Genomic DNA, 21214 nt, shown 5'->3' on the forward strand with positions numbered 1-21214 from the left:
TACACAGTGACAGACCCGTCCCCTGCTGTACCGTACCCCGGTGTTACAGTGACGGACCCGTCCCCACCGGTACCGTACCCCGGTGTTACAGTGACGGACCCGTCCCCACCGGTACCGTACCCCGGTGTCACACAGTGACGGACCCATCCCCACCGGTACCGTACCCCGGTGTTACAGTGACGGACCCGTCCCCACCGGTACCGTACCCCGGTGTCACACAGTGACGGACCCGTCCCCACCGGTACCGTACCCCGGTGTTACAGTGACGGACCCGTCCCCACCGGTACCGTACCCCGGTGTCACACAGTGACGGACCCATCCCCACCGGTACCGTACCCCGGTGTTACAGTGACGGACCCGTCCCCACCGGTACCGTACCCCGGTGTTACACAGTGACAGACCCGTCCCCACCGGTACCGTACCCCGGTGTCACACAGTGACGGACCCGTCCCCACCGGTACCGTACCCCGGTGTCACACAGTGACAGACCCGTCCCCACCGGTACCATACCCCGGTGTTACAGTGACAGACCCGTCCCCACCGGTACCGTACCCCGGTGTTACACAGTGACAGACCCGTCCCCACCGGTACTGTACCCCGGTGTTACAGTGACAGACCCGTCCCCACCGGTACCGTACCCCGGTGTTACAGTGACAGACCCGTCCCCACCGGTACCGTACCCCGGTGTTACAGTGACAGACCCGTCCCCACCGGTACCGTACCCCGGTGTTACAGTGACAGACCCGTCCCCACCGGTACCGTACCCCGGTGTCACACAGTGACAGACCCGTCCCCGCCGGTACCGTACCCCGGTGTTACACAGTGACAGACCCGTCCCCACCGGTACCGTACCCCGGTGTTACAGTGACAGACCCGTCCCCACCGGTACCGTACCCCGGTGTTACACAGTGACAGACCCGTCCCCACCGGTACCGTACCCCGGTGTCACACAGTGACAGACCCGTCCCCACCGGTACCGTACCCCGGTGTTACACAGTGACAGACCCGTCCCCACCGGTACCGTACCCCGGTGTTATTCAATACTGTACACTGTTACTCATTCCGATGGATGAACTGTGTTGCAGTGTAATGGATTGACGAATTCCCTGTGACAAATTCTGTCCACCAGAGGGCAACAGTTGTCTGCGAGTCATTGCCACCTGCAGACGGGAGGCCCTCCCTGCAGCGCGACCACTGACATGGGACACTCAGCACTCGGAAAGCAGAACCACGGTGAAGGTAGGTTTAATTCAATTTGTACACACATTTTGCAAACTGTAGATGAGAACAGAGAGATCAGAAGCAGCAAGTGAATCCAGCCTGCTGGGCTGGACAGTCCGTCCTGCCCTATGGCTGCACCTCGGAGGGGCTGTGTCCTCTGCAACCCGCTGTCTCCAGGGTGTGGGAGGGGCAAGCGGGGATAGGGAAGGGAGGGTGGGATAGATGGGGAGTACGGTGAGGGGGAGAGAGAGCTGGAAGAGGGGAAAAGATGGGAGTGGGGAAGGGGGAGAGAGGAAGGAGAATGGGGAGAGTGGAGGGGGGTTCAGGTACAGGGTAGAGTGGGAAGGGGGTCGTGTTCATTCAGCTCCTGTGTCCTTCCTCCTGCAGATGTAGTCGTGAGGGGGACTGACTGAGAAGGAGTTGGTGCAGCCACTCCCCTCACTGAGGGAAGGAGGGTTGGGGTGGGGTCAGCCCGGAGTCCCTGCCAATCCTTGGTCCTCCATACAGAGGCAATCCGCTCAGTTAAAGGGCTGTAAAGTGCTTGGATGCCGAGCTCGAGATCAGGTTGGGAGTGTGGATGGGTGCTGGGTGAGAGATGAATGACGATCAGGGGTGAGTCGGTCTCTGGAGCAGCAGCAGGCCCAGCCTGAGCACTGCGTTGGGGAGGTGAGGTGGCCTGTCAGACAGGGTGGGTTCTGGCAGGAGTGTCAGGAGAAGAGAAGGGAGTCATTCTCCGGTGCGGCCAGCCCGAGCACTGGACTGGGGAGGTGGGTGGGGGGAGTGTCACTCTCCGGAGCGGCAGCATGCCCGGCCCGAGCACTGCAGGTTCTGACAGCCGCTGGCAGTGTTGGCGTGAGGGCCTGCGGGGAGAAACACAGACTCAGAACGCAGAAAGAGCACCTTCCCCCCACCTGACAGCATCCCTCTGCCCCTCCCCACAACTTCGCCCTCCAATGCCGAAAGGCCCCCGAGAGGCTAGCAAGTACACAACATCAGTTCCCCCACACTCACACACAGAACACTATAGCACAGCAACAGGCCATTCGGCCCACAACATTGTGCTGAACTAGCTGAACAGCAGATCAAAAACACCCGAACATTTCTGAAAATTTGGCGCCCTTATTTATAAAAGACAGGACTAAATATATAGGTGCTCCGAAGATAAAATTACTGATTATTTGGGGAAAGAAAGAAATATATATAGTAAAGCTATTATGAACTCCATGGAGCATGCATGTGGGGATCTTCCGATATCCAGGCAGTCTTTCTTGTTTTTTTTCTTTCTTTCTATAGGGATATGTTCGGGGGGAAGGATTAAGGGGAGGGGGGGGGGGAAGGATAATTTCTTTTCTTTTCTTCTGTAATCACTGAAAACTCAATAAAAAATTTTTTTTAAAAACACCCGAACACTAATCCCACCTACGTATGCCATGTCCATATCCCTCCATCCATCTGCCTGTCCAAAAAGCCTCTAATGTATCTGCCTCTACCAACATACCAGGCAGCGCATTCCAGGCACCCACCATTCTGAGTAAAAAAAATTATCCCCCAAATCCTGCTTGAACCTACCCCCTCTCACCTTCAATACATGCCCTCTGGTATTACACATTTCAATCCTGGGAAACAGATACTCTGCCCACTCTCTCTATGCCTCTCAAATTCTTGTAAACGTCTATCAGATCCCTCCTCAGCCTCTGCCACTCCAGAGAAAACAACCTGAGGTAATACAGCCTCTCGTGATAGCACACGCCCGCTAAACCAGATGGCATCCTGGGAAACCTCTCCTGCACCCTCTCCAAAATCTCAATATCCCTCCTGTAGTGGGGCAACCAGAACTGTATGCAAGACTCCAGAAGTGGCCTAGCCAGCGTTTTATAAGGTTGCAACACAGCCTCTTGGCTTTTGAACTCAATGTCTTAACTAATGGAATGCTTGCTGTTATAAGCGTTCTTAACTACCCTGTCAACCCCTGTAGCCACTTTCAAGGAGTTACAAGCTTGGACCCCAAGATCTTTCTGCTCAGCAACATTAATATGGATCTTCCCTTCAACAGTGTACTGTCTCCTTGCATTTACCCTACTGAGGTGCAACACCTCACATTTAACTCGGGTAAGTGCCATCTGCCATTTCTCTGTTCATATTGTGCTGTATGCTCTGCCAATCTTCTGCACTATCCACAACTCCACCGATCTTCACATCATCCACAGGCTTACTGACCCACCCTGATACATTTTCATCCAGGTCACTTATATACATCACAAACAGCAGAGGTCCTGGTGGAGCAGAACTAATTACAGACCTCCAGCTCAAACAAGTCCCTTCACCTATACGAAAGCCAGCTCTGAACTAAAGAGCCAATTCGCCGTGGACCCCATCAGTCTTAACCTTCTGGATTAGCCTCCCATGAGGGACCTGCAAATGCCTCTCTAAAATCCATGTAGACAGCAAATATTGCCCTACACTCATCGATCTCTCTCGTCACCTTGTCATACAACAGCACGACCTACGTTGGCTCTCCATAATTAGGACATGGATTTCCAAACGCTCATATATATTACCCACCAGAATTTTCTCCAGCAGTTTCCCGACAACTGATGTGAGACTCGCAGGTCTATAGCTCCCAGAACTTTCCCTTGTACCTTCTTAAACAGAGGAACAGCAGCAGCCACATGCCAGTACTCCAAGACCTCGCCTGTGGCTAAAGAGGACTTGCAGATAACAGTCATCGAAACACAGAAAATAGGTGCAGGAGTAGGCCATTCGGCCCTTCAAGCCTGCACCACCATTCAGTCCTCCAAGACCTCGCCTGTGGCTAAAGAGGACTTGCAGATAATGGTCATAGAAACATAGAAAATAAGTGAGTAGGCCATTCGGCCCATTCAGTATGATCATGGCTGATCATCCAACTCAGAACCCTGTACCTGCTTTCTCTCCATACCTCCTGGCCCCTTTAGCCACAAGGGCCATATCTAACGTCCTCTTAAATATAATCAATGAACCGGCCTCAACTGTTTCCTGTGGCAGAGAATTCCACAGATTCACCACTCTCTGTGTGAAGAAGTTTTTCCTCATCCCGGTCCTAAAAGGCTTCCCCTTTATCCTTAAACTGTGACCCCTCGTTCTGGACTTCCCCAACATCGGAAATAATCTTCCTGCATCTAGCCTGTCCAATCCCTTTAGAATTTTATACATTTCAATAAGATCCCCCCTCAATCTTCTAAATTCCAGTGAGTATAAGCCTAGTCGATCCAGTCTTTCTTCATATGAAAGTACTGCCATCCCAGGAATCAATCTGGTGAACCTTCTCTGTACTCCCTCAATGGCAAGAATATCTTTCCTCAGATTAGGGGACCAAAACTGCACACAATATTCTAGGTGTGGTCTCACTAAGGCCTTGTACAACTGTAGTAGAACCTCCCTGCTCCTGTACTCAAATCCTTTTGCTATGAATGCCAACATACCATTTGCCTTTTTCACCGCCTGCTGTACCTGCATGCCCACCTTCAATGACTGGTGTACAATGACACCCAGGTCTCGTTGCATCTCCCCTTTTCCTAATCGGCACCATTCAGATAATAATCTGCTTTCCTGTTCTTGCAACCAAAGTGGATAACCTCACATTTATCCACATTAAATTGCATCTGCCATGAATTTGCCCACTCACCTAACCTATCCAAGTCACCCTGCATCCTCTTAACATCCTCCTTACAGCTAACACCACTGCCCAGCTTCGTGTCATCCGCAAACTTGGAGATGCTGCATTTAATTCCCTCGTCTAAATCATTAATATATATTGTAAACAACTGGGGTCCCAGCACTGAGCCTTGTGGTACCCCACTAATCACTGCCTGCCATTCTGAAAAGGTCTCGTTTACTCCCACTCTTTGCTTCCTGTCTGCCAACCAATTCTCTATCCACATCAATACCATACCCCCAATACCGTGTGCTTTAAGTTTGCACACTAATCTCCTGTGTGGGACCTTATCAAAAGCCTTTTGAAAATCTAAATATACCACATCCACTGGCTCTCCCCTATCCACTCTACTAGTTACATCTTCAAAAAATTCTATAAGATTCGTCAGACATGATTTTCCTTTCACAAATCCATGCTGACATTGTCCGATGATTTCACTGCTTTCTAAATGTGCTGTTATCAGATCTTTGATAACTGACTCTGGCATTTTTCCCACCACCGATGTCAGGCTAACTGGTCTATAATTCCCCGGTTTCTCTCTCCCTCCTCTTTTAAAAAGTGGGGTTACATTGGCCACCCTCCAATCCTCAGGAACTAATCCAGAATCTAAGGAGTTTTGAAAAATTATCACTATTGCATCCACTATTTCTTGGGCTACTTCCTTAAGCACTCTGGGATGCAGACCATCTGGCCCTGGGGATTTATCTGCCTTTAATCCCTTCAATTTAATTAACACCGCCTCCCTACTAACATGTATTTCCCTCAGTTCCTCCATCTCACTAGACCCTCGGTCCCTTACTATTTCCGGAAGGTTATTTATATCCTCCTTAGTGAAGACAGAACCAAAGTAGTTATTCAATTGGTCTGCCATGTCTTTGTTCCCTATGATCAATTCACCTGTATCTGACTGTAAAGGACCTGTATTTGTCTTGACCAATCTTTTTCTTTTCACGTATCTATAAAAACTTTTGCAGTCAGTTTTTATGTTCCCTGCCAGCTTTCTCTCATAATCTTTTTTCCCTTTCCTAATTAAGCCCTTTGTCCTCCACTGCTGGTCTCTGAATTTCTCCCAGTCCTCAGGTGTGCCGCTTTTTTTTGCTAATTTATACGTTTCTTCTTTGGACTTGATACTATCCCTAATTTCTCCTGTCAGCCACGGGTACACTACCTTCCCTGGTTTATTCTTTTGCCAAACTGGGATGAACAATTGTTGTAGTTCATCCACACGATCTTTAAATGCTTGCTATTGCATACCCACCGTCATTTGCCAGTCTATCTTAGCTAATTCACGTCATACCTTCAAAGTTACCCTTCTTTAAGTTCAGAACCTTTGTTTCTGAATTAACTATGTCACTCTCCATCTTAATGAAGAATTTCACCATATTATGGTCACTCTTACCCAAGGGGCCTCGCACGACAAGATTGCTAACTAACCCTTCCTCATTGCTCAATACCCAATCTAGAATGGCCTGCTCTCTAGTTGGTTCCTCGACATGTTGGTTCAGAAAACCATCCCGCATACATTCCAAGAAATCCTCTTCCTCAGCACCCTTACCAATTTGGTTCACCCAATCTATATATAGATTGAAGTCACCCATTATAACTACTGTACCTTTATAGCACGCATTTCTAATTTCCTGTTTAATGCCATCCCCAACCTCACTACTACTGTTAGGTGGCCTGTACACAACTCCCACCAGCATTTTCTGCCCCTTAGTGTTATGCAGCTCTACCCATATCGATTCCACATCCTCCAGGCTAATGTCCTTCCTTTCTATTGCGTTAATCTCCTCTCTCACCAGCAATGCTACCCCACCTCCTTTTCTTTCCTGTCTATCCCTCCTGAATATTGAATATCCCTGGGTGTTGAGCTCCCATCCTTGGTCACCCTGGAGCCATGTCTCTGTGATCCCAACTATATCATATTCATTAATAACTATCTGCACATTCAATTCATCCACCTTGTTATGAGTGCTCCTCGCATTGACACACAAAGCCTTCAGGCTTGTTTTTACAACACTCTTAGCCCTTATACAATTATGTTGAAAAGTGGCTCTTTTTGCTTTTTGCCCTGGATTTGCCTACCTGCCACTTTTACTTTTCACCTTACTACTTTTTGCTTCATGTGCCCAGCAATCTCATCTCTTACCTCCTTCAATAACCTGAGGTAAATCCCATCAAGCTCTGGGGACTTATCCACCTTAGGAGGCCCAACACTTCCACTTCCTTGTCCTCTAAGCACCCTTATGTATTTATACATTAGGCTGGTCCTCCATATCCTTTTCCTTGGTAAACACTGAAGCAAAATACTTCACCCACACTCTTTGCATCCAAGTAAATGTTCCTTCCTTTATCCTTGCGTGCTCCCTAGTTGTCCTCTTGCTCCTGATGTATGTATAGAATGTCTTGGAATGCACCATAATCCTCCTTGCACCTCTTGATTTTCCTAATTCCCTTTAGTTCTTTTCTGGCTTTTTTATACTCATGTGCTTAGTTTGATCCCAAATTCCAAAGCTTTATGTATTTTTTCTTTCTGACTAAATGCATCACCTCTCTGAACAACAAAGGTTCTCTGTCTTTCCTTCCCGGTCCTTCCACCCATCAGCTCCCCCCACACTGGACAGATTCACAAACCAAGACCCCCCACCCGCCCGGGTCTCACCGCTGATGTTATCACAGTAGAAGAAGAACTCATCGTTGAGGGTGGGGCAGGCGGACACCAGCTCCTGTAGCCCGGGGCCAGTCACCAACAGGCAACCAGACAGATCCAGGTGTTGTAGCAAGGGTAGCCCCCCGTGTCGAGTCAGGGCCCTGGAGTGGGAGACAGGCTCAGTCAGTAGGGAGACAGCGTCCCCTCCCCACCCCACTTCTCTCCCCATGTAGGGTCAGGGCACTGGGGTGAGAGACAGGCTCAGTCAGCAGGGAGACAGCGTCCCCTCCCCACCCCACTTCTCTCCCCATGTAGGGTCAGGGCACTGGGGTGGGAGACTGGCTCAGTCAGCAGGGAGACAGCGTCCCCTCCCCACCCCACCTCTCTCCCCGTGTAGGGTCAGGGCACTGGGGTGAGAGACAGGCTCAGTCAGCAGGGAGACAGCGTCCCCTCCCCACCCCACCTCTCTCCCCGTGTAGGGTCAGGGCACTGGGGTGAGAGACAGGCTCAGTCAGCAGGGAGACAGCGTCCCCTCCCCACCCCACTTCTCTCCCCGTGTAGGGTCAGGGCACTGGGGTGGGAGACAGGCTCAGTCAGCAGGGAGACAGCGTCCCCTCCCTACCCCACCTCTCTCCTCGTGTAGGGTCAGGGCACTGGGGTGGGAGACAGGCTCAGTCAGCAGGGAGACAGCATCCCCTCCCCACCCCACCTCTCTCCGTCTCAAGTCAGGGCCCTGGGGTGAGAGACAGGCTCAGTCAGCAGGGAGACAGGGTCCCCTCCCCTCCCCATCCCATCTCTCTCTCCCCGTGTAGGGAAAGGGCACTGGGGTGGGAGACAGGCTCAGTCAGCAGGGAGACAGCGTCCCCTCCCCACCCCACCTCTCCGTGTCAAGTCAGGGCCCTGGGGTGGGAGACAGGCTCAGTCAGCAGGGAGACAGCGTCCCCTCCCCACCCCACCTCTCTCCCCATGTCGAGTCAGGGCCCGAGGGTGGGAGACAGGCTCAGTCAGCAGGGAGACAGCGTCCCCTCCCCAGCCCACCTCTCTCCCCGTGTAGGGTCAGGGCACTGGGGTGGGAGACAGGCTCAGTCAGCAGGGAGACAGCGTCCCCTCCCCACCCCACCTCTCTCCCCGTGTCGAGTCAGGGCCCTGGGGTGGGAGACAGGCTCAGTCAGCAGGGAGACAGCGTCCCCTCCCCACCCCACCTCTCTCCCCATGTCGAGTCAGGGCCCGAGGGTGGGAGACAGGCTCAGTCAGCAGGGAGACAGCGTCCCCTCCCCACCCCACTTCTCTCCCCATGTAGGGTCAGGGCACTGGGGTGGGAGACAAGGCTCAGTCAGCAGGGAGACAGCGTCCCCTCCCCACCCCACCTCTCTCCCCGTGTAGGGTCAGGGCACTGGGGTGGGAGACAGGCTCAGTCAGCAGGGAGACAGCGTCCCCTCCCCACCCCACTTCTCTCCCCATGTAGGGTCAGGGCACTGGGGTGGGAGACAAGGCTCAGTCAGCAGGGAGACAGCGTCCCCTCCCCACCCCACCTCTCTCCCCGTGTAGGGTCAGGGCACTGGGGTGGGAGACAGGCTCAGTCAGCAGGGAGACAGCGTCCCCTCCCCACCCCACCTCTCTCCCCGTGTAGGGTCAGGGCACTGGGGTGGGAGACAAGGCTCAGTCAGCAGGGAGACAGCGTCCCCTCCCCACCCCACCTCTCTCCCCGTGTAGGGTCAGGGCACTGGGGTGGGAGACAAGGCTCAGTCAGCAGGGAGACAGCGTCCCCTCCCCACCCCACCTATCCGTGTAGGGTCAGGGCCCTGGGGTGGGAGACAGGCTCAGTCAGCAGGGAGACAGCGTCCCCTCCCCACCCCACCTCTCTCCCCGTGTCGGGAGAGGGCCCTGGGGTGGGAGACAGGCTCAGTCAGCAGGGGGACAGCGTCCCCTCCCCAGCCCACCTCTCTCCCCGTGTCGGGAGAGGGCCCTGGTCAGCAGGCAGGGACAGTGATCTCTCCACCCCCCCCCCCCACCACCACAGTCTCCTCACACTCCCCACCCATCTCATTAGCCCCACTCCCTACTCCTCACATGATCCAAAGAACATCACCAAACTCTGGAAACTGAATGGATGCCCCACAATCGCCCTTTCACCCCTCCTAGTGGACCCCAGACCGCAGTCATCCGCCCCCATCAACTCCGGTCGGGAGAAGCTCAGGGAGATGGTCGGATGGGGGGAGCTCAGGGACATGGATGGACAGGATGTCAACAGGGGGAAGCTTGGGGGTACAGACGGAGGGGCTCAGGGGTTGGGGACAGATGGACCGTGGGGGGGCAACTTGCAGGGATGGACAGATGGGGAAAACTCAAGGTGAGGAACAGACGGATGGATGGGAACAAAGAATATAGAGGGGGCAGCACCTGGGGACATCTCCCCATCCCTGCGGGATCACACTGTGCACCGCACCTACCTGAGGCCCTGGTCGGTGACGTGGTAGCAGCCAGATAGACTGAGGAAGCGCAGGGAGCGAGGAAGAGGCCCCCCCTCGGCCTGGGCCTCCTTCCGATGGCCAGGCGACCCCCCTGCCTCGCAGCCTCGGCTCCACACCATCCGGTTACAAGAGGCCCAGCTGACCCCGGCCTCCGCTGTGCAGAGCGAGTGACCGCAGAGCGCCCGCCCTCGAGCTGAGCTCAGCTCCCGCGGGCAGCGGGAGGCCACGGAACAGGCAGGCAGCGGGTGCCGGGGGTGGGGCAGCCGGGACCCCCTCTGCTTCAGTTCGCCCGCCTCCTCAATGTCCAGTAGCTGGCCCTGGGGCAGGAGCCAAACCCGACTGCGGCTGTCCTGGGTCCCGTGGTCCACCTCCTCCGCCGGCAGGCAGTCGTTGCAGCCGAGAGAGACCCAGCAGCAGCGATCTCGGTGAGCGCCCCTCTCCTCCTCCTGCTCCTCCTCCTCCTCACCCCCGACACTGACCACCGGCAGCTCGCCCAGCGCCCGTGACAGGTGCAGCAGCGCTGTGTCCGTGATCCGGTCGCAGCCCGACAGGTCCAGGTGCTGCAGGGAGCGACAGGACCCTGGGGCGCACCTGTGGGAGAGGGAGACAGAGTGAGCCGGAGACTGGTGACCAGAACGAAGGGGAGGGGATCGATGGAGCCTGTGAGAGTGGGACTGGAGAGGGACGGGGAGCAGATCGGAGAAAGTGAGGAGAGGGGGGGGGGGGATCATGGGGAAGGGGGAGAAGAGTCTGGGAGGGGTGGGGAGGAGATGGGGAAAAGTGTGGGATGTGCACACCGTCGCTGAAAGGTTTTGACTGGGGTGTCGAGGGGTCCATACCTGTTGAAGGCGGAGTCGGTCACAGGCGTTTGTGTCAGGTCCAGGTGCTCCAGACGCGGACAGGCACTCAGAATCTGTCGCACCTGAGGGACCGAGGCAGAGCAGTGAGTGGGATCGTACTGTGCAGTCTCACCCCATCTCCCCGTCGCCTCCTCCTTCGCTGGGGGTGGTTCTCATCCTCCGAACAGTCCCCACCGGGCACAGCACAGCCACCGATGAAACAACGGCACCCAGGTGAGGTCACGACCTCAGGACACACTCAGCACCTTCTCACCGCCCGAGATAACATCCCCAGGACAAAACTCAGAGGGAACAGAGCCCTGAGCAGCTGAACCACACCTCCTCCAACCCCACCCTGACCTCACTCTCTCCCACCAGATTCAGCAAACCCCCTGCCACCAGACCCTCGGTGTCACCTACCATCTGGCTGGAGACGGTGGTGCTGTAGGCCAGGACCAAGCTGCGGACCGACGGGCCGACCTGCGGCAGGACGTGGTGCATCAGCCCCTGCAGGAGCTGCCCCTCCCTCTGTGCACTCTGTCTGTGTCCATCCTCCTCTGTGGGCAACAAACGACAGTAAGGCACCAAGGTACACATAGCAGAAAGGAGTGGAGGGAACAGGCCAGCCCCAACAGCTTCACCCAACACTCCCCCAACAGAGGGACTCGCACTGTGTCTGACCCCGGGAGAGTGTGATGGGACGGAGTGCAGGGAGATTCACTCTGTGACTGACCCCGGGAGTGTGTGATGGGACGGTGTGGAGGGAGTTTCACTCTGTGTCTGACCCCGGGAGTGTGTGATGGGACAGTGTGGAGGGAGATTCACTCTGTGTCTGACCCCGGGAGTGTGTGATGGGACGGTGTGGAGGGAGATTCACTCTGTGTCTGACCCCGGGAGTGTGTGATGGGACGGTGTGGAGGGAGATTCTCTCTGTGTCTGACCCCAGGAGTGTGTGATGGGACGGTGTGGAGGGTGATTCACTCTGTGTATGACCCCGGGAGAGTGTGATGGGACGGAGTGCAGGGAGATTCACTCTGTGTCTGACCCCGGGAGTGTGTGATGGGACGGAGTGCAGGGAGATTCACTCTGTGTCTGACCCCGGGAGTGTGTGATGGGAGAGTATGGAGGGAGTTTCACTCTGTGTCTGACCCCTGAGTGTGTGATGGGACGGAGTGCAGGGAGATTCACTCTGTGTCTGACCCCGGGAGTGTGTGATGGGACGGTGTGGAGGGAGTTTCACTCTGTGTCTGACCCCGGGAGTGTGTGATGGGACGGTGTGGAGGGAGATTCACTCTGTGTCTGACCCCGGGAGTGTGTGATGGGACGGTGTGGAGGGAGATTCACTCTGTGTCTGACCCCGGGAGTGTGTGATGGGACAGTGTGGAGGGAGATTCACTCTGTGTCTGACCCAAGGAGTGTGTGATGGGACAGTGTGGAGGGAGATTCACTCTGTGTCTGACCCCGGGAATGTGTGATGGGACAGTGTGGAGGGAGATCCATTCTGTATCTGAGCCCAGGTGTGTGTGATGGGACAGTGTGGAGGAAGATTCACTCTGTGTCTGACCCCGGGAGTGTGTGATGGGACGGTGTGGAGGGCGATTCACTCTGTGTCTGACCCCGGGAGTGTGTGATGGGACGGTGTGGAGGGAGATTCACTCTGTGTCTGATCCCGGGAGTGTGTGATGGGACGGTGTGGAGGGAGATTCACTCTGTGTCCAACCCCGGGAGTGTGTGATGGGACGGTGTGGAGGAAGCTTCACTCTGTGACTGACCCCGGGAGTGTGTGATTGGATGGTGTGGAGGGAGATTCACTCTGTGTCTGACCTCGGGAGAGTGTGATAGGACAGTGTGGAGGGAGCTTCACTCTGTGTCTGACCCCAGGAGTGTGTGAAGGGACGGTGTGGAGGGAGTTTCACTCTATGTCTGACCCCGGGAGTGTGTGATGGGATGGTGTGGAGGGAGCTTCACTCTGTGTCTGACCCCGGGAGTGTGTGATGGGACAGTGTGGAGGGAGATCTATTCTGTGTCTGATCCCGGGAGTGTGTGATGGGACAGTGTGGAGGGAGTTTCACTCTGTGTCTGACCCCGGGAGTGTGTGATGGGACGGTGTGGAGGGAGTTTCACTCTGTGTCTGACCCCGGGAGTGTGTGATGGGACGGTGTGGTGGGAGATTCACTCTGTGTCTGACCCCGGTAGTGTGTGATGGGACGGTGTGGAGGGAGATTCACTCTGTGTCTGACCCCGGGAGTGTGTGATGGGACAGTGAGGAGGGAGATTCACGCTGTGTCTGACCCCGGGAGTGTGTGATGGGACAGTGTGGAGGGAGCCTCACGCTGTGTCTGACCCCGGGAGTGTGTGATGGGATGGTGTGGAGGGAGATTCACTCTGTGTCTGACCTCGGGAGTGTGTGATAGGACGGTGTGGAGGGAGCTTCACTCTGTGTCTGACCCCGGAGTGTGTGATGGGACGGTGTGGAGGGAGGTTCACTCTGTGTCTGACTCCGGGAGTGTGTGATGGGAGAGTATGGAGGGAGTTTCACTCTGTGTCTGACCCCGGAGTGTGTGATGGGACGGTGTGGAGGGAGATTCACTCTGTGTCTGACCCCGGGAGTGTGTGATGGGACGGTGTGGAGGGAGTTTCACTCTGTGTCTGACCCCGGGAGTGTGTGATGGGACGGTGTGGAGGGAGATTCACTCTGTGTCTGACCCCGGGAGTGTGTGATGGGACGGTGTGGAGGGAGATTCACTCTGTGTCTGACCCCGGGAGTGTGTGATGGGACAGTGTGGAGGGAGATTCACTCTGTGTCTGACCCAAGGAGTGTGTGATGGGACAGTGTGGAGGGAGATTCACTCTGTGTCTGACCCCGGGAATGTGTGATGGGACAGTGTGGAGGGAGATCCATTCTGTATCTGAGCCCAGGTGTGTGTGATGGGACAGTGTGGAGGAAGATTCACTCTGTGTCTGACCCCGGGAGTGTGTGATGGGACGGTGTGGAGGGCGATTCACTCTGTGTCTGACCCCGGGAGTGTGTGATGGGACGGTGTGGAGGGAGATTCACTCTGTGTCTGATGCCGGGAGTGTGTGATGGGACGGTGTGGAGGGAGATTCACTCTGTGTCCAACCCCGGGAGTGTGTGATGGGACGGTGTGGAGGAAGCTTCACTCTGTGACTGACCCCGGGAGTGTCTGATTGGATGGTGTGGAGGGAGATTCACTCTGTGTCTGACCTCGGGAGTGTGTGATAGGACAGTGTGGAGGGAGCTTCACTCTGTGTCTGACCCCAGGAGTGTGTGAAGGGACGGTGTGGAGGGAGTTTCACTCTATGTCTGACCCCGGGAGTGTGTGATGGGATGGTGTGGAGGGAGCTTCACTCTGTGTCTGACCCCGGGAGTGTGTGATGGGACAGTGTGGAGGGAGATCTATTCTGTGTCTGATCCCGGGAGTGTGTGATGGGACAGTGTGGAGGGAGTTTCACTCTGTGTCTGACCCCGGGAGTGTGTGATGGGACGGTGTGGAGGGAGTTTCACTCTGTGTCTGACCCCGGGAGTGTGTGATGGGACGGTGTGGTGGGAGATTCACTCTGTGTCTGACCCCGGTAGTGCGTGATGGGACAGTGTGGAGGGAGATTCACTCTGTGTCTGACCCCGGGAGTGTGTGATGGGACAGTGTGGAGGGAGATTCACGCTGTGTCTGACCCCGGGAGTGTGTGATGGGACAGTGTGGAGGGAGCCTCACGCTGTGTCTGACCCCGGGAGTGTGTGATGGGATGGTGTGGAGGGAGATTCACTCTGTGTCTGACCTCGGGAGTGTGTGATAGGACGGTGTGGAGGGAGCTTCACTCTGTGTCTGACCCCGGAGTGTGTAATGGGACGGTGTGGAGGGAGGTTCACTCTGTGTCTGACTCCGGGAGTGTGTGATGGGAGAGTATGGAGGGAGTTTCACTCTGTGTCTGACCCCGGAGTGTGTGATGGGACGGTGTGGAGGGAGTTTCACTCTGTGTCTGACCCCGGGAGTGTGTGATGGGACGGTGTGGAGGGAGATTCACTCTGTGTCTGACCCCGGGAGTGTGTGATGGGACGGTGTGGAGGGAGATTCACTCTGTGTCTGACCCCGGGAGTGTGTGATGGAACGGTGTGGAGGGAGATTCACACTGTGTCTGACCCCGGGAGTGTGTGATGGGACGGTGTGGAGGGAGTTTCACTCTGTGTCTGACCCCGGGAGTGTGTGATGGGACGGTGTGGAGGGAGATTCACTCTGTGTCTGACCCCGGGAATGTGTGATGGGACAGTGTGCAGGGAGATCCATTCTGTATCTGAGCCCAGGTGTGTGTGATGGGACGGTGTGGAGGAAGATTCACTCTGTGTCGGACTCCGGGAGTGTGTGATGGGACGGTGTGGAGGGCTATTCACTCTGTGTCTGACCCCGGGAGTGTGTGATGGGACAGTGTGGAGGGAGATTCACTCTGTGTCTGACCTCGGGAGTGTGTGATGGGACAGTGTGGAGGGAGATTCACTCTGTGTCTGACCTCGGGAGTGTGTGATGGGACAGTGTGGAGGGAGATTCACTCTGTGTCTGACCACGGAGTGTGTGATGGGACGGTGTGGAGGGAGGTTCACTCTGTGTCTGACTCCGGGAGTGTGTGATGGGAGAGTATGGAGGGAGTTTCACTCTGTGTCTGACCCCGGAGTGTGTGATGGGACGGTGTGGAGGAAGTTTCACTCTGTGTCTGACCTCGGGAGTGTGTGTTGGGACAGTGTGGAGCGAGCTTCACTCTGTGTCTGATCCCGGGAGTCTGTGATGGGACAGTGTGGACGGAGCTTCACTCTGTGTCTGACCCTGGGAGTGTGTGATGGGACGGTGTGGAGGGAGATTCACTCTGTGACTGACCCCGGGAGTGTGTGATGGGACGGTGTGGAGGGAGATTCACTCTCTGTCTGATCCCGGGAGTGTGTGATGGGACGGTGTGGAGGGAGATTCACTCTGTGTCTGACCCCGGGAATGTGTGATGGGACAGTGTGGAGGGAGATCCATTCTGTATCTGAGCCTAGGTGTGTGTGATGGGACGGTGTGGAGGAAGATTCACTCTGTGTCTGACTCCGGGAGTGTGTGATGGGACAGTGTGGAGGGAGATTCACTCTGTGTCTGACCTCGGGAGTGTGTGATGGGACACTGTGGAGGGAGATTCACTCTGTGTCTGACCTCGGGAGTGTGTGATGGGACAGTGTGGAGGGAGCTTCACTCTGTGTCTGATCCCGTGAGTGTGTGATGGGACGGTGTGGAGGGAGATTCACTCTGTGTCTGACCCCGGGAGTGTGTGATGGGACGGTGTGGAGGAAGCTTCACTCTGTGTCTGACCCCAGGAGTGTGTGATGGGACAGTGTGGAGGGAGATTCACTCTGTGTCTGACCCTGGGAGTGTGTGATGGGACGGCGTGGAGGGAGATTCACGCTGTGTCTGACCCCGGGAGTGTGTGATGGGATGGTGTGGAGGGAGATTCACACTGTGTCTGACCTCGGGAGTGTGTGATAGGACGGTGTGGAGGGAGCTTCACTCTGTGTCTGACCCCGGAGTGTGTGATGGGACGGTGTGGAGGGAGGTTCACTCTGTGTCTGACTCCGGGAGTGTGTGATGGGAGAGTATGGAGGGAGTTTCACTCTGTGTCTGACCCCGGAGTGTGTGATGGGACGGTGTGGAGGGAGTTTCACTCTGTGTCTGACCCCGGGAGTGTGTGATGGGACGGTGTGGAGGGAGATTCACTCTGTGTCTGACCCCGGGAGTGTGTGATGGGACGGTGTGGAGGGAGATTCACTCTGTGTCTGACCCCGGGAGTGTGTGATGGGACGGTGCGGAGGGAGATTCACACTGTGTCTGACCCCGGGAGTGTGTGATTGGACGGTGTGGAGGGAGATTCACTCTGTGTCTGACCCCGGGAGTGTGTGATGGGACGGTGCGGAGGGAGATTCACACTCTGTCTGACCCCGGGAGTGTGTGATTGGACGGTGTGGAGGGAGTTTCACTCTGTGTCTGACCCCGGGAGTGTGTGATGGGACGGTGTGGAGGGAGATTCACTCTGTGTCTGACCCCGGGAATGTGTGATGGGACAGTGTGGAGGGAGATCCATTCTGTATCTGAGCCCAGGTGTGTGTGATGGGACGGAGTGGAGGGAGATTCACTCTGTGTCTGACCCGGGAGTGTGTGATGGGACGGTGTGGAGGGAGTTTCACTCTGTGTCTGACCCCGGGAGTGTGTGATGGGACGGTGTGGTGGGAGATTCACTCTGTGTCTGACCCCGGTAGTGTGTGATGGGACGGTGTGGAGGGAGATTCACTCTGTGTCTGACCCCGGGAGTGTGTGATGGGACAGTGTGGAGGGAGATTCACGCTGTGTCTGACCCCGGGAGTGTGTGATGGGACAGTGTGGAGGGAGCCTCACGCTGTGTCTGACCCCGGGAGTGTGTGATGGGATGGTGTGGAGGGAGATTCACTCTGTGTCTGACCTCGGGAGTGTGTGATAGGACGGTATGGAGGGAGCTTCACCCTGTGTCTGACCCCGGAGTGTGTGATGGGACGGTGTGGAGGGAGGTTCACTCTGTGTCTGACTCCGGGAGTGCGTGATGGGAGAGTATGGAGGGAGTTTCACTCTGTGTCTGACCCCGGAGTGTGTGATGGGACGGTGTGGAGGGAGTTTCACTCTGTGTCTGACCCCGGGAGTGTGTGATGGGACGGTGTGGAGGGAGATTCACTCTGTGTCTGACCCCGGGAGTGTGTGATGGGACGGTGTGGAGGGAGATTCACTCTGTGTCTGACCCCGGGAGTGTGTGATGGGACGGTGTGGAGGGAGATTCACACTGTGTCTGACCCCGGGAGTGTGTGATGGGACGGTGTGGAGGGAGTTTCACTCTGTGTCTGACCCCGGGAGTGTGTGATGGGACGGTGTGGAGGGAGATTCACTCTGTGTCTGACCCCGGGAATGTGTGATGGGACAGTGTGGAGGGAGATCCATTCTGTATCTGAGCCCAGGTGTGTGTGATGGGACGGTGTGGAGGAAGATTCACTCTGTGTCTGACTCCGGGAGTGTGTGATGGGACGGTGTGGAGGGAGATTCACTCTGTGTCTGATCCCGGGAGTGTGTGATGGGACGGTGTGGAGGGAGATTCACTCTGTGTCCAACCCCGGGAGTGTGTGATGGGACGGTGTGGAGGAAGCTTCACTCTGTGACTGACCCCGGGAGTGTGTGATTGGATGGTGTGGAGGGAAATTCACTCTGTGTCTGACCTCGGGAGTGTGTGATGGGACGGTGTGGAGGGAGATTCACTCTGTGTCTGACCCCGGGAGTGTGTGATGGGACGGTGTGGAGGGAGATTCACTCTGTGTCTGACCCCGGGAGTGTGTGATGGGACGGTGTGGAGGGAGATTCACACTGTGTCTGACCCCGGGAGTGTGTGATGGGACGGTGTGGAGGGAGTTTCACTCTGTGTCTGACCCCGGGAGTGTGTGATGGGACGGTGTGGAGGGAGATTCACTCTGTGTCTGACCCCGGGAATGTGTGATGGGACAGTGTGGAGGGAGATCCATTCTGTATCTGAGCCCAGGTGTGTGTGATGGGACGGTGTGGAGGAAGATTCACTCTGTGTCTGACTCCGGGAGTGTGTGATGGGACGGTGTGGAGGGCGATTCACTCTGTGTCTGACCCCGGGAGTGTGTGATGGGACAGTGTGGAGGGAGATTCACTCTGTGTCTGACCTCGGGAGTGTGTGATGGGACAGTGTGGAGGGAGATTCACTCTGTGTCTGACCTCGAGAGTGTGTGATGGGACAGTGTGGAGGGAGATTCACTCTGTGTCTGACCCCGGAGTGTGTGATGGGACGGTGTGGAGGGAGCTTCACTCTGTGTCTGACCCCGGAGTGTGTGATGGGAGAGTATGGAGGGAGTTCACTCTGTGTCTGACCCCGGAGTGTGTGATGTGACGGTGTGGAGGAAGTTTCACTCTGTGTCTGACCCCGGGAGTGTGTGATGGGACGGTGTAGAGGGAGATTCACTCTGTGTCTGACCCCGGGAGTGTGTGATGGGACGGTGTGGAGGGAGATTCACTCTGTGTCTGACCCCGGGAATGTGTGATGGGACAGTGTGGAGGGAGATCCATTCTGTATCTGAGCCCAGGTGTGTGTGATGGGACGGAGTGGAGGGAGATTCACTCTGTGTCTGACCCCGGGAGTGTGTGATGGGACGGTGTGGAGGGAGTTTCACTCTGTGTCTGACCCCGGGAGTGTGTGATGGGACGGTGTGGAGGGAGATTCACTCTGTGTCTGACCCCGGGAGTGTGTGATGGGACAGTGTGGAGGGAGATTCACTCTGTGTCTGACCCCGGGAGTGTGTGATGGGACAGTGTGGAGGGAGATTCACTCTGTGTCTGACCCAAGGAGTGTGTGATGGGACAGTGTGGAGGAAGATTCACTCTGTGTCTGACCCCGGGAGTGTGTGATGGGACGGTGTGGAGGGCGATTCACTCTGTGTCTGACCCCGGGAGTGTGTGATGGACGGTGTGGAGGGAGATTCACTCTGTGTCTGATCCCGGGAGTGTGTGATGGGACGGTGTGGAGGGAGATTCACGCTGTGACTGACCCCGGGAGTGTGTGATTGGATGGTGTGGAGGGAGATTCACTCTGTGTCTGACCTCGGGAGTGTGTGATAGGACGGTGTGGAGGGAGCTTCACTCTGTGTCTGACCCCAGGAGTGTGTGAAGGGACGGTGTGGAGGGAGTTTCACTCTATGTCTGACCCCGGGAGTGCGTGATGGGATGGTGTGGAGGGAGCTTCACTCTGTGTCTGACCCCGGGAGTGTGTGATGGGACAGTGTGGAGGGAGATCTATTCTGTGTCTGATCCCGGGAGTGTGTGATGGGATAGTGTGGAGGGAGTTTCACTCTGTGTCTGACCCCGGGAGTGTGTGATGGGACGGTGTGGAGGGAGTTTCACTCTGTGTCTGACCCCGGTAGTGTGTGATGGGACGGTGTGGAGGGAGATTCACTCTGTGTCTGACCCCGGGAGTGTGTGATGGGACAGTGTTGAGGGAGATTCACGCTGTGTCTGACCCCGGGAGTGTGTGATGGGACAGTGTGGAGGGAGCCTCACGCTGTGTCTGACCCCGGGAGTGTGTGATGGGATGGTGTGGAGGGAGATTCACTCTGTGTCTGACCTCGGGAGTGTGTGATAGGACGGTGTGGAGGGAGCTTCACTCTGTGTCTGACCCCGGAGTGTGTGATGGGACGGTGTGGAGGGAGTTTCACTCTGTGTCTGACCCCGGGAGTGTGTGATGGGACGGTGTGGAGGGAGATTCACTCTGTGTCTGACCCCGGGAGTGTGTGATGGGACGGTGTGGAGGGAGATTCACTCTGTGTCTGACCCCGGGAGTGTGTGATGGGACGGTGTGGAGGGAGATTCACACTGTGTCTGACCCCGGGAGTGTGTGATGGGACGGTGTGGAGGGAGTTTCACTCTGTGACTGACCCCGGGAGTGTGTGATGGGACGGTGTGGAGGGAGATTCACTCTGTGTCTGACCCCGGGAATGTGTGATGGGACAGTGTGGAGGGAGATCCATTCTGTATCTGAGCCCAGGTGTGTGTGATGGGACGGTGTGGAGGAAGATTCACTCTGTGTCTGACCTCGGGAGTGTGTGATGGGACAGTGTGGAGGGAGATTCACTCTGTGTCTGACCCCGGAGTGTGTGATGGGACGGTGTGGAGGGAGGTTCACTCTGTGTCTGACTCCGGGAGTGTGTGATGTGAGAGTATGGAGGGAGTTTCACTCTGTGTCTGACCCCGGAGTGTGTGATGTGACGGTGTGGAGGAAGTTTCACTCTGTGTCTGACCTCGGGAGTGTGTGTTGGTACAGTGTGGAGCGAGCTTCACTCTGTGTCTGATCCCGGGAGTCTGTGATGGGACAGTGTGGACGGAGCTTCACTCTGTGACTGACCCCGGGAGTGTGTGATGGGACGGTGTGGAGGGAGATTCACTCTCTGTCTGATCCCGGGAGTGTGTGATGGGACGGTGTGGTGGGAGATTCACTCTGTGTCTGACCCCGGGAGTGTGTGATGGGACGGTGTGGAGGAAGCTTCACTCTGTGTCTGACCCCAGGAGTGTGTGATGGGACAGCGTGGAGGGAGATTCACTCTGTGTCTGAGCCTGGGAGTGTGTGATGGGACGGTGTGGAGGGAGATTCACTCTGTGACTGACCCCGGGAGTGTGTGATTGGATGGTGTGGAGGGAGATTCACTCTGAGTCTGACCTCGAGAGTGTGTGATAGGACAGTGTGGAGGGAGCTTCACTCTGTGTCTGACCCCGGG

The 21214-nt window shown here is 56.1% G+C and overlaps 1 protein-coding gene across 2 annotated transcripts in view; it reads right to left on the reverse strand.

The window, feature by feature from the left end:
- Positions 1–1229: 1229 nt before the first annotated feature.
- The window catches only part of fbxl5 (F-box and leucine-rich repeat protein 5), a 97142-nt gene continuing 77157 nt past the window's right edge, over positions 1230–21214 (reverse strand). Inside the window, exons 7-12 of one of the 2 annotated variants that reach the window (XM_059949545.1) lie at positions 11296–11432; positions 10876–10958; positions 10016–10627; positions 7578–7726; positions 3784–3919; positions 1230–2081 (exon numbers count right to left, since the gene is read on the reverse strand). In XM_059949545.1, coding sequence (XP_059805528.1) covers positions 1901–2081; positions 3784–3919; positions 7578–7726; positions 10016–10627; positions 10876–10958; positions 11296–11432 — 1298 coding nt within the window. In that variant the 3' untranslated portion in view covers positions 1230–1900. The remainder of the gene's footprint in view (positions 2082–3783; positions 3920–7577; positions 7727–10015; positions 10628–10875; positions 10959–11295; positions 11433–21214) is intronic. The other variant, XM_059949546.1, reaches the window with a different exon arrangement.

This window comes from Hypanus sabinus, chromosome 24 (assembly GCF_030144855.1).
Source record: "Hypanus sabinus isolate sHypSab1 chromosome 24, sHypSab1.hap1, whole genome shotgun sequence".
Lineage (NCBI taxonomy): Eukaryota > Metazoa > Chordata > Chondrichthyes > Myliobatiformes > Dasyatidae > Hypanus > Hypanus sabinus.